General features: G+C 38.6%; 1 protein-coding gene and 1 long non-coding RNA gene across 8 annotated transcripts in view; one reads left to right on the top strand and one right to left on the bottom strand.

Moving 5' to 3' along the window:
- The first annotated feature begins 733 nt into the window (after positions 1–733).
- LOC130088385 (uncharacterized) lies at positions 734–2,564 on the top strand. The gene is made up of 3 exons (XR_008807460.1): positions 734–1,279; positions 2,036–2,136; positions 2,237–2,564. It is a non-coding gene; the product is annotated as an uncharacterized LOC130088385 (long non-coding RNA).
- A 2,701-nt stretch (positions 2,565–5,265) lies between these two features.
- tnrc6c1 (trinucleotide repeat containing adaptor 6C1) overlaps positions 5,266–13,873 on the bottom strand; it is a 55,447-nt gene continuing 46,839 nt past the window's right edge. For 5 of the 7 annotated variants that reach the window (XM_056255119.1, XM_056255121.1, XM_056255123.1 and 2 more), the window contains 3 exons: positions 12,356–12,429; positions 12,119–12,258; positions 5,266–12,011 (listed from right to left, as the gene is read on the bottom strand). In XM_056255119.1, coding sequence (XP_056111094.1) covers positions 11,636–12,011; positions 12,119–12,258; positions 12,356–12,429 — 590 coding nt within the window. In that variant the 3' untranslated portion in view covers positions 5,266–11,635. The remainder of the gene's footprint in view (positions 12,012–12,118; positions 12,259–12,355; positions 12,430–13,873) is intronic. The other 2 variants (XM_056255120.1, XM_056255122.1) reach the window with 1 other exon arrangement.

Genomic DNA, 13,873 nt, shown 5'->3' with positions numbered 1-13,873 from the left:
AACAACTGAACAACAATGTTAAGTGTATTAGTTAAAACATCAAAAGGATGAGAGAGAAAATAAGAAAGAAAATAATTCATAAGGAAAAAGAGAAGTTTCCTGCCAATCTGAGCTTTAAATTACTTAAAATAAAATGTGCTTTAAAGGAACGATGAACAATGTCAGTGCTGGAATAAACTGCCAGAAAAGAAAATATTTTGGTACAAATGTGGAAACATTTACTCTACAAGTCATATTTCTATAACGCTGTACTTTCAGTAGTAACACACTATACTAAAACAAATAATGTGTGTCTGCTGAACTTCCTGTGCTTGGGTGGAGCTCTGCCGAGATGAAAAGAGAACAGTCCTACAAGCAGAATCAACGCTTTGAGGAGAGATGCTTGTGAAACTTGTCATGAATATTTAAAACATTTAATAAGTTAAACTATGAGAGCCTGCTTATTTCTCTGGATTTTATTGGAGCAAACTTTAGGTACGTAACTCTGAATGGGATACCATAGTAATGTTTATTTTAAGCTGTTAAATTTCAGTCTAGGGTACTTGAAAAACATTTCAGAAATTAAGCATTCAATCTCAAACATTAATTTTTTTTAAGAAATATTTTTTTTGTAGCAATAACACTGAGCTCTTAACCTCAGATGTATGCTAATATAGTACAGGTGTCTCATTAGACTTTTTGAACATACAGCATAACAACAGGTGACGCTTTTAAACATACTTATATTATACATTTTATGTAGAATTTATTATACATGACCATTTTAAGTTATTGATTGGCCTACTCTGTAATAGGGGTACACCAGTAAACCAATCTATTTTATGTGTATAGAGCTTGATAAAAAAAAGCGTGCCTAAATTATACATATGGCCAACAATACAAAGATATGCAATTTCATGAGTTTAATCCTTTCATTAACACTTTTCAGCATTTCAAGATTTTCATTACATCCAAAGGCTTGAGGGTGAATCAGTGGACATATTTTGTGTTACACAAGCAAGTAAATCACACCCATCGCTTCTGTACCTGCGGCGAAGGTTTGCCCATTCAGAAAGTGTGCTGAACATCTCTGAAGATGAAGGCGTGAGAGCAGATCCAGGAATTGAGGGACGTATCAAGATCTCCGGACAGCCGAATTTTCTCCAGACAGGCAAAATTACTGTGACTCTTTCTGATTTAAGACTAACAGACACAGGGCTTTATGTCTGTGATTTCTCGGGAAATCCATCAGATCAGCATTTGGTGAACACAGCCCTTTTTCTGCTTGTGAATGCGGCAGGTTGGAAAATGTTTCCTTATATTTAATTAAAAAAATTATATATATATACACGTATATACTACATACACACATTATATATATTGGTGCAGTTCTGCACTGCATCTCTGTTGATGTTTAATTGCGCAAGGGTGGGCCAACCTGTCAATTAAATATAATTGCAAAAAATATAAATAATATATGTGACCCTGGACCACAAAACCAGTCACAGGTAACACGGGTATATTTGTGGCAATAGCCAACAATAGGCCTACATTGTATGGGTCAAAATGATCGATTTTTCTTTTATGCCAAAAATCATTAGGATATTAAATAAAGATTATGTTCCATTAAGATATTTTGTACATTTCCTACCGTAAATATATAAAAGGTTTATTTTTGTGAGTGGATGCAGCAAAATCGTGAACATAAATGGACAACTCTAAAGGCGATTTTCTCAATGTTTAGATTTTTTTGCAACCTTTAGATTCCAGATTTTCAAATAGCTGTATCTCAGGCAAATATTGTCCTATCCTAACAAACCATACATCAATGGAAATCTTATTTATTCAGATGATGTATAAATCTCAATTTCAAAAAATTGACCCTTGTGACTGGTTTTGTGGTCAAGGGTCACATATTAATATTGAATTAAAACTGTCACCAAGAGTCAGAAAGAGGGTGGAAATTTGGAAAAACACCGCTAGCCCAAATATATTTAGCTGTAGTGATAGAAAAGTAAGCTCACATCTGACCTCGTACTCTCATCGTTTGCTTTAGGTGAGCAGTGCTCCTGTAGGAGGTATTCTCTGCTCATCTATACCATCTCTGTAGGAGTGAGTCTGCTCCTACTCACAGTTATCGCTCTCTTTTTGACACATGTAAGGTCACCCAGCCACACAGCTGAACACTTCATTTAGCATATAATAAGCAATAGTGTGTCATTCTGAAAGTTAAAATGCCCCTCTTTCTTGTCCTCAGAAAAAGCCAAATGCTCAGCAAGAGCATCAAACTGCAGTTCCGATTTATGAAGACATGTCAAGTGTGCAAGGAAGCAGTGCAAACCATTATCGGATCTGTCCACCAGAGCCTGAAAGATCTGCTCCAGGCTGGACCAAATCCAATAGAAAGATTATGCTGGGAAAACTATAGATCCCCCAAAAGGACAGATCATGTTTTCTTACATGCATCAGCATCAGAAAAAAAGACGAAGAAAAATTGCAGCTTGTATGTGATATTTGGATCCATTTACAGCTACACAGTTTAAGTGTAGTGGCCTATTGCTTTTAGACGTAAGTTCAAATGTATATATTTCACTGTCCTGTGATATGACAAATAAATAAAAAAGTAACTTGACCTGCCACTTGACCCGCCACTTAACCCACCACTTGTCCCGCCACTTGACCTGCCACTTGACCCGCCACTTGACCGGCCACTTGATCTGCCACCCGCGATCTAGCCAACCATATGAATCCGATGGTTTTGTGTTTAAGTACTGTCTGAGTTTTTTGTTTTGTTTTTTGTGGTTCTTTGTTTCTTTTAACTGTCCGTTTGCTACTGATCAGTTCCCCTTGATTTTTAAGGAAAACGTAATCCAGGACCCCCTTTACAGAGTTGAGATTTGGTTAAAAGCAAAAGACACTGCTTTCCGGTTCACTGGCTGCGTTCGGAATCGTATACTTCCCTACTATATAGTATGGGAAAAAGAGTAGGCGAGCGAAAAGTATGTACGATTCATAAAAGAGTAGGCGAGAATTACCTGGGTGACGTGCTAATTATCGCGAGATTCGGACTTAAGTGCGTTCGAATATGCCTACTTTCCTACTATATAGTAGGCGAAAACAGTACGTGAAGGAAGCAGTACGTTCGAAACATCAGTATTCATAAAAGAGTAGGGGAGAAGTTCCCGGATGGCTTACTGCTTCAGCCCAGATTTTTGAGTGCTCAACCGATGGATACTCTTCTATCCCAGGAGGCCACGCGAGAGCATACGTCATTATCAAACATCACGGAGATCAGCGACGCGGTTTTTTTTCCCAAATGTGAGTAAACACGGTTTACCTACTCATTGAGTATGCGATTCCGAACGCAGCCACTGAAATGACTTCCAATTATATGCGTCATGTTCTGTGTGAGCTTGCGTCTTATGAGTGTGTGCGTGGAGAGTTTGTGTGTGCGCGCGCTTCTCATATGAGTATGTGCGTGGACGGAGAGTTCCGCGCATCTCGTGTGTGTAGAGTTTGCATGTATGTGCGTGAGCGACTTTAGGTGTGTCGTTGTGCATTTCATATGTACACTACCGTTCAAAAGTTTGGGGTCGGTACGATTTTAAATACTTTTAAAAGAATTCTCTTCTGCTAACCATGGCTGCGCTTATTTGATTAAAAATACAACAAAAATCAGTTATAGTATTAAATATTATTCCAGTGTAAATCAGCTGTTTTCTGTGTGAATATATAGTAAAGTGTAATTTATTCCTGTGATCAAAGCTGAATTTTCAGCATCACCAGTGTCAGTGTCTTCAGTGTCATGATCCTTCACAAATCAGTATAATATGAGGATTTGATGCTCAAGAAACATTTATTATTATTATCAATGTTGAAACAGTTGTTGGTCTGTCAGTTGTACAGTTTTTTTTTTAGGATTCTTTGATGAATAGGAAGTTCAAAAGACTTTTGTAACATTATAAATGTCTTACTGTCACTTTCGATCAAATTAATTATTCCTTGATAAATAAATTGATTTCTTTCCTCCAAAAAATTAAAATAAAATTCTCACTGACCCCAAACTTTTGAACGGTAGTGTATTTGTTTGAGCATTCAACAGTATACATGCATGTTTGACCCTAAGTGTATGTGTATGCACGTGTTTCATATATTTGTGCGTGAATGAAGTTGACTTAAGCCCTAGACGGCGCCTCATACATTAACCTGGTTGTTTAAATGACTAAAGAAGAACAGAGTTGGGTATAACGCGTTACAAAGTAACGCGTTACTGTAGTGTAATTACATTTCGTGATAACGCAGTAATGTAACTCATTACATTTAAAATGTATGTAATTTGATTACAGTTATAATGTCAATAAAATTAAGTTACTTACGTTACAAATGTATTGTTAAGAAAAAATATTAAGTAAAATACATTTCTAATCACGTTTGGCGCGGCTGCGTCAGTTAAAGAGCATGCGCTTTAATGAATTACCGGAGAACGCGGCTGCTAAAATGGACGCAGACGTCTACGGGGGGCGGGGTAGCTTTCTTATAACGTAAAGAAAGCTAGCCGCGGTCCTTCTCTACAGATGCAGCTATCTCGTCGTCATTAAAGGCGGAAGCGGCGGCCGTTGTCCGTCAGTGAGCGACTCGAGTGAAGCTGGTGAAGCTGGCAGGCGCACCGGCGAGCTTTAACGGGCTGGAGAAGGCTCGGGGACCCGCTGAGTACGGCGCTTAAACGGCGCGGCACTACAGCGGGCTGGCCCGTTTCCCTGACGACTCGCGGGCAGAAGGGGGGAGGTCCACACATAGACATAATAGTCTATGGGTCCACAGAGCTCGCCCAATTAAATTACGGAAAGAACTGAGTTTCACTTTGTAGTGTATTTTTGTGTAGTTTTAATATGTTTTCAAAGTAACTTGAAAGTAAAGTAATTAGTAATCAGATTACTTTTTACATGCAGTAATCAGTAATGTAATCAAATTACAATTTTAAAGTAGTAATTGGTAATTTGTAGTGGATTACTTTTTTGGAGTAACTTACCCAACTCTGAAGAAGAAATATAAAATATTCTTATTTTAAGGGTGAATACAGGTTGGATACTTTCTGATAATTTGTCATGGGCATCTTTATTTGTATTCAATCCAAATCACCAAATAAATGTCATCCCACACTATTACCAAAGCATTTTTCATCCTATTGGAAGAGTACAATGACAGGTTATTAACCTGTAGGCCTATTCCTCACAACACTGCAGGACACGTGATGTCCACTAATACGCAATGACCAAACCAAATTCATTACAGCCAAGAACAAAAATGCAATTTATTAATTGTTTGAAAGAAGCTCCATAGTTGAAAACATTTTTTTTCGGTGCATGTCAACAATCACATTCTATGAGGAGAGAGAAAAAGAGGAAAAGAGAGGGGAAAAAAACCCATCAAAAGCCATTGACTTCTTAAAATCTCAGTACAGACATATTCCTTAACAAAAGGCAAAAGCAACCCAGTATCTCCACCAACACTCATCCCAGTAACACACTCACTCACTCAGTCACACAAAGAACACAGACAACCTTGAAAGTCATGGGCTACAAAAAAACCCCACAGTGCTTCAGAATGAGACGTTCATTGGTTTAGGAATACACAGCATGGCGATGTACTGCATGTAAGAAACATAAAAAATGGGAAGTAAGATGGGGTTGGTGGGGAGGGAGACAACAGAGCAAATGAGCACAAAAAAAGACACAAAAAAAAAGATTCCCTCTAATCCCAGTGAGAGATGGGTCACAGAGGCTTTAAGAACCCCATCCCCCTTGTGCATAGATCATGATCCGTATAAACCAGCTTTTCTTTCCTCTTTAAATTGATCAAATAGATACAGAAACCCTGCCCCCAACCCCTCGTTTTTAGTTCTCATCATGTAATACCCGCCACAGGAGACAGTATGACAAAGAGGAAAGAAATAGTAATGCACAATGGTCCTGATTTCAACAGGAAGGGACCTCATGTTAAGAAAATACAATAAAGAATCACACATACAGCATTTGTATGTTCTTTCACCGTCTTTTGAACAATCAAAATCATTGATCATTTTGTTTAAAATGTAAAGCAATTTCAATATAGAGATTTATATATAAAGCACTCCATTTTTTAAAGTTCATTAAGAGTTCATTATTTGGTAAATATGTAACTGCTACGGATTTAGAAACAAAGGTATTTTCTTCTTCTGAAATCCATAACCTTCAGTGCTTATGTTTTTTTTTCTGTTATCCTCTTTCTCTAAAAACAAACATTAAATGGCGTGGAGTTGGTACTCTGGAACCCTTGCCTTCCTGAGACATGATCCACTTTTTTTGTGTGTGCAAGATAGTGAACAACTATGTCTTCTTTTCTCTTTTTTTAAAAAAAAAAAGATTTTTTTTTTGCTTTCCAAAAAAAAAAAAAAATACAGGCTTTGATAATCTATGAAAGTAACATTGCCAACATAAATAAAAACAAAAACATGACAACACTGATCAATCCCAGAGTTCTGCAAGTAGCACAATAATCTTCATTCTGTAAAGTGTTTTTTGTTATTCATTTGATGGAAGTATATGTCCTTTAGGATTTTCTTTCTTTTCTCTTCTCATGACAATCCCATCGTAACATTCCTTTTCCTTGAACTTCAGAAAAACATGAAATGTTTGTAAACTGTTGGTGGCCTTGCACAAAGAAAACTAGAACAGAAATGAACATTGACAATAAAAAAAGCAAACCAGAAAGGTAGGCACCTCTGAAATGAGTCTTGTAAGAAACTCTTCTCCAGATGTCTATCCAGCTCATCATGGTGTAACATGGGGAGTTACAAGTCCCTCTACATCGATCTATGGCCACAGTTCTTCAAAAAGATCCCTCCCCCCCACACATTTCATTTTCATTTACTTTTTTTTTTTTTGTATTTTGCATTTTTTTTCTGTTTATAATCTGAAAACAAAAATGGTGCAATACTCAAAATAATCCATTTCTTTATCATGGATTATTCCACAATAAAAGCCACTATAAGGTAGATAATCGTATTACAGATAAAAAACACACTTGTTATTTTTCTCAATAAGTCCTTGAGTAAACATTAACACATGAATTGTCACCTTGTCCCCTTAGTACTTTAATATCATGTTGTACGATTAGCTGAATGAGGGGAAGCAGACACTCAGTGCAACTCTAATAACAAAGCTAATAACAAATACAATAACAATACACATCCGAATATATTTTTGACTAGCCAACAAAAGAAAGACAAAAAAAAACCTCTAAGATGAAACAAAGGCGCAAACAAATCCACTGTAATCACTAGCATCCATTGGTTTGAACTCACTCACACAGGCAAACGAACGCATTCATCCGTCATACAGTACACGCAATCTTGTGCAAACACTCACATACAACCGATGTCATTTTGCATTTTTTTTTATCTTTTTTTTTTTTTTTACTACATTTTTTTTTTTTTTTTTTCGTTCAGTTTGAACTGATGTTATCAAAAAGCTTGGAAGTGTATGAATGACAAAATTATTACAAAAAATTTCACATTACATTATTGGCGCTTCTTTTGATTCAAGTATTTGAGTTTTTGTCATTTGTATAATTTTGATATGTTTATGCCTTTATCATCTAGTTAAATTCATGGAGAGAAGGAAACAGGGGGTTACTCAGGCCTGAGAAAAAAAAGTAAAAGTAAATGAAAAAAAAATATATATAACCAGTTCTATACATACACAGGATTTCAGATGTACATGTATATCAACCAGGATGTGCATATTCTAGCCAAAGGATTTGATTTTCTTAGAGGTTATCTCCACCCAGGCGATGCCCCTGTTATTTTGTACGATCGAAGCGGACTTCTTACCTACACAAAGTTGCATCTGAGCCATTCTCGTGGAGCTGGGGTACATTAGTCCTATAGATAAGACCCAGAGTGCCCACTTTTTAGCTAGCTAGTCAGTCTGCCAGGCAATCCTCTTGATTTTAAGTTTTGGATGTTCGTTTTTTTTTTAAGTTTTTTTTTCTTTCAATCTGTGGTCTCGAGTACAGCTTAGAGAAAGGCAGTTAAATATATATATATATATATATATATATATATATATATATATATCTTCAAAAACAGGCAATAGTGATTGTTGCTAGTGTCACTCGAGTGTGAAGTAAAAAAAAAGAAAAAAAGAAGAAAAAAAGAATTCTTCCAGAAAGGGATTTCCCCCTTTTAAGACTTGGTATCAACTGGCATGTGCCCCAGGCCTCCTGATACAATAGGTCCATGTGGACCTGGACCTGTTTAAAAAAATTAAAAAAACAAATTAGAAAATAATCTGTACCGTTCCCCTAGTATTGGGTCGGGACAGAGTATAATACCATCAATACAGCAAACCCCAGAGTCATCTGTCCGCCACATCAGGGCGTCAAAGGCTTGCAGAGAGAAGCACTTCAGTCAAAGAGTGTACTACAGATTTTAAGTTTCCTTTTTCAACAATAACATTAATAATAATAATAATAATGAGACAAAAACCTTTTTTGGTTTTAAAAAAAGATGTACCCAAATGTGAACCATCTACAGTGCACCTAAACATTCTGGATTCCCTGTTTAATTCTCAGTAGTCCTCCCAGGCGTAATTTGATACCCGGGACAAGGTGCTATTCGTCTGTCTTGGTGCCAACCTGCATTCTACCTCTCCACCTCCATGTGCTCTTTACAAAACCAAACATCAAAACACATTTCAAGAAGTAACGAGTCCCACTCTGATAGATTCATGACTAGGTTAAGTCTACGATCGAGAATAGGTACATTAGGATCTAAAAAACAGAGGGACTTCCTGCGAATCCTTCTCCGAGTCCATTCAGCATCTTTAAAGCCACATCGGATAATGCAAGAACGCACGACTACGCCCCCCTCGGAACGATAAAACAGTTTGGGGTTCTCTGAGGCTGCCCTGAGACTGCATGTACATAATGTAAGAGATCATTCAGAGAGTAAACAGTGAGGGCCTGGTCATTAGTTCAAATGAAGCGGGCCGGTTTCTTTCTTTAGGCTACACCGTAAGGAAGCTGCCTTCTCACAATGAACTGGTAAGCTGAAGAGTGGGCTTGGAGAGAACTACAGATTGAAGCTGAAGGCCGTGAACTGCACCTCTCGGCCGGTCTTTGCATAGAAGTGGAGAGCTGAGTGTCCGTTATCATTTGCTTTTATTACTGTGAGATGAGGCGACCAGGTAAAGTAGTGTACTCCGTCTGCCCTTTGTCATAAGCACCAGTGTGTGGCCTGGCAGGGCTCTGACGCCGAAGCGGAGGAAAGTGCAGAGGAGAGGCAGAAGACAAACTGAGCACCATCAACCTACTCTTCGTTACGCCAACTACGTGCGTGACTGAATCCATATTCCGTATTTCAAAAGCCATGGCGACGTTAGCGGCCGCCGTTTACGCTGAGGTGTGCCTCTTAATCAGAGTGTTTTCTGCATATGCGCAGCAAGAGGGGCTGGTGAGAGCAGCTACCATAGAGACCACTGCATTGACACACACACACACAAAGACCAAAAAACAAAAAAGCGCAAAATAACGATATAACATCAACAACAGCAATGACGATAACAACAGCAATGTTGACAAAAAAAACAAAACAACACTGGCAATTCCAGAAGGGAAATACCCAATTGATCATACAAAGTACATGAAACGAACCTGTCCACTTCCAGCTAAAGTGATCTTTGCATGAGAGGGAGAAAGAGAGTCTATGAGAGTGAAGTTGAGACGAGGTCGAGTGCTGGCGCAGTAGTAGTACGTACTGATTGGCCAGGTCTGAAGGAGCCACTGCTCCGGCCCAGGCAGGTCTGTTCTGGCATCTGGTGCGCCGGCCTGGCACAGCGGGTCAAAAGTCAGAGCGTGGGCACCTGAGGCGCCACAGCAGATAGGCACTCAACGGCCACACTTATCATACAGGTAGGCAGGGCCACCAGGCCAGGGGGCCCCACAGAATCCATTAGAAACATTACAACACGTCTAGCATCTCCAGACAAAAAGGCTAATGATTTTGGAGTACTTTAACAGTGATATTTACTTTGATATATATCATCTAAAAAAAAAAAAAAAAAAAACAACAACGCGAGAACACTTCAGTCTTGTTGTGGTGTTTTTTCCCCCTCATCAGACATCCCTTCGTTTTGCTACCATTTTCGAAATGTCTGATTTCAAAGTCGAAAGGCTGTGGAAAGACGAAGAAGAAATGAAACGGCAAAATCCGTTTAGAGTTCAAAAAGGAGCATGGAGGAGAAGTTCGGTAGATTGCTTTTCATCGTTGCTTTTTGTCAGTTTCACACGTACACGTGTAATTTGTTGGCATTTAAGTCGGAGCTTGATGCTCTTGCTAAGTGCTATGAAGAAACCACGCCGCCTTTGTTCCATACTTTTGTACCAAATACAACAACAACGAAAAAAAAAAAAGCACTTTGTCAACTGGGTTACAAGAAACACCTCTTATTTGGTTTGAAGCCCCTGTTGCCCCTGTAGTCACACTTGTCCTTGAGTGTGTAGAGGAAGTGCTAGTGAATGTTTCATCACCATGGGCTTACACACTGACAGAGTCCTCTTCTGTCCAGTCCCATGCTTGGTGGTGGAGCTGGAGACGAGTCTTTGATCCCTCCCGTCTCCAGATGAGCTCCGACCGTTTCACGGCAAAAAAGCACTGCGTAAAGGACGGAAGAGTCTGTGGCATATATTGCACGTCAGACGAACGACAATAAGGACTAGTGTTTTTCGAGAGGCCGAGGTCATTTAGGACAATTAAAGAAAAAAAAGAAAGTAGTCCATCTGAAAAGTGTTTCCTGTACAGTTTTTTTTTAGATAAGTGGTTAATATATTCCTCAGCTGTCCACATGTCCTCTCAGTTTAAGAATAAATGCCTCAAATGTGCAGAGGGGTCATATACATGTCCGTCCTTTTGAGAGTAATGAGGACTGGATGGCAACCGAGGGAAACGAGGACGACGAATGCGCGTATGCTGCGGCTGACATACAACCCATGACAGTCCTGGCTCAGAAATGAGAAAATGTGCAATTCTCAAGATGTTTCTTCAGAGTACAAGTGGAGTGGGACTGATCAGCAGTTAAGGCTAAAGTTTAGTGCTGTTAATTAATCCGAACAATCCAAAAGGACAACTGAAAAAAAAAAAAAAAGCCAGTCCAAAACACAGGGAGTGGGGAGAGTTGGTTTGGAATGATGCATATTTCTTCGGGAGAGGGCAATATGCTGTGTTTGGGCTGACAGGATGTGCTCGAGCCAGAGGAATTGAAAACAAACGGCAGCTTGTCTCATCGGTTTGTAGTAAAATACACTTTCACACTGGTATCAGTTAATAGAGAAAAGTTTCTGTAAAAGGTTCACTTCTCTTTTAGTCACGGTGCTTCGTAAGAAGTCTATAGAATACTGTAACCCAAGCCTAATGATCAAAATAACACAGATGAAAAGACGCAAAACCAAACCAAAAAGTAGATGAAGGTCAGCAGCCTCTATGCAAGTGTGGCCTCAGCCTCCTGTCTCTTGGTTTTTCACAGTTCCACTGACGCTGATTATCGCCAAATGATTTGCTTGGTTTTTGCTCTTGAAGTTTCATATTTCGCTGCGGTAGGGGGTCGAGCGCTTGGCACTCTCACATGGACTCTCCACTCAGCAGGTCTCCAGGAAGCAGCGTATTGATTGGGGTGGGGCTCCCTACCACTCGACCGTCCTCGCCGCTGGGCGGCCCCCACAGGCTGGAGTACTGCGGTACACCCCCCCACAGCAGCTCGTTGCTTGCCTTACCGCCGGACCCCGTCCCGCCTGCTCCGCCTCCCAGACTGCTGCTGTTCCAGTGGCCGATGGGGTGTGTGGCCGCCGTCCCTCCGCCTCCCAGCCGAGTTTGATTGGTGCCGGGGTTGGCCTGCCAGCTGGTGGTGTGCGTGAGGGACTGACCCTGTGCAAAGAAGCGGTTCACCTCCTCTTCTCCAGCAAACTCTGCCAGTATAGTGGTGTTTCCCAGAACACACCTGAAAGTATTTAGAGAAAGAGAACAGACGAATGTGATCATTTAGTTGAGGTTGATTCCTCAAAAAAAGAGAGAGAGAAAAAAAAGAAAGGTGAAAGATTTATGTACATGTGTAGGGACTTCTGGGCCTTGGCAGCCTCCTCTTTAGAACTGTAGCGCACCACGGCATTGCCCTGCGTCAGGTTGAGATGGAATGTGATAAGCGGGCCGTGCTGCATGCACAGTGTCCGCAGTGTTGAACCATCAATCTAAATATCACATAACAGAAAGAGCCGATTTATAACACTGCAGACAATTCACCAAGAAATTATAAGTCAATGAACATAACAGTAGCCACAAGAATACCTGTGGTGTGAGGTTTCTCAAAACCAACCAGCTAGTGCTCCTGCTGGAGCTGTCTGTACTCCATGTGGTACCTACTAAGAGAGAAATTAATACTTTAACGCCGAACATTTAACAATAGTCCATTAATATAACCATTACAACAGTCTAAGAATTAAAGTAACAAATTATAGTTTGGGGCAAGCAAGATAAAAAAAGAAAAAAAGAAGAAACAAATATTTTTATTTAAAGCAAGGATGCATTAAATTGATGAAAAAGTGACAGTAAAGACATTTATAATGTTACAAAATATTTCTTTCAAATAAATCCAGTTATTTTGAACTTTCTATTCATTAAAGAATCCTGAAAATATATATATTTTTTTTTAAATCACAGTTTCCACAAAAATAATATATAAGGTCACCTCTGTAAACATTTGCTTTTATTAAAAATTTATTCTGATCAAATATTATTTATATATTATAAAATGGTTAGTTCCAATCCTTGATTCTGATTGGTCAATAGCTGTGCTTTATTCATGATAAAACATGGCTATGACCGCTTTACCCAACGGTTCTATTTATCACTGCGCAACACCCTTAGCAACCACCCGTATCTAAGGAAACACTGCTGAGCCCCAACTAAAGACAAGCGCATCGAATACCAGCACAGTGGAGCCGATTGAAATGAGACAAATATTTAATGCATGCACAATAAACGGAGATGTTCAAATAAATTTAAATAAACAACAATGAAAAAAATGTACCTCTTGTTAGGCAGCATTCTAGCAACTAAATTAATAACATTAATAAAATAGATAAAATAGGCTACCTATCAAAATATGTGCCCTTGTGTTTTTATTTATGTAAATATTTAGTAAGGTTTATTTATGAGCAGAGAGAAATTAACGGAATAAACGGAAAATTAACGTTAACTGTCTCATGCTGAGAGATAAGCTATATTTGTGTGAGGAAATATTACATTCTGTGTTGTAAAAAAAAAAAAAGAAACAAAGTTTGAGAACGGTTCCTATGTTGTTTTTATTTGAGCTTTCATGCATATTACACATTGGAACGTTGTTGCTGTTCACGGTCAGGGACTTTTTTTTCTAGCGGAAGGAAGGCTTTTAGCGATTTTACTTCATGAAAGTTGCACTATACATATTTTTTTTACTTTAATATTTTTATTGTGTGGTAAACGTTTTATAAAAGCAATAAGGTACTCGAGGCTAGTGCTGTATCGTGAATAACTCATTCACGATACAGCACAGCCTCTCGAACCTTATTGCTTAATTATAATAGACATATTATTTCTATTTTATTACTAAATTTTATTGCCATCATCTAACGTACACTAATATTTAATAACATTGTTAAATGTAATCCTTAGCAAATCTCAAAATTAATATACATTGTTAATGCTGTATATTAATGTAATGCCTTAATCCACTTGTAAAATTTAAACTGGTTTCATGGTTTTAATTTTATTTAGACAAAATAGTATTGAGTTTATCATTGGCCATAACCTGAAAACAATTAACAG

The sequence above is a fragment of the Rhinichthys klamathensis genome, unplaced genomic scaffold (genome assembly GCF_029890125.1).
Source record: "Rhinichthys klamathensis goyatoka isolate OS25496 unplaced genomic scaffold, OSU_Roscu_1.1 h1tg000119l_1, whole genome shotgun sequence".
Taxonomy (NCBI): Eukaryota; Metazoa; Chordata; class Actinopteri; order Cypriniformes; family Leuciscidae; genus Rhinichthys; species Rhinichthys klamathensis.
Note: the sequence above shows the minus strand (reverse complement) of the source record. Positions and strands in the feature narration are given on the sequence as shown.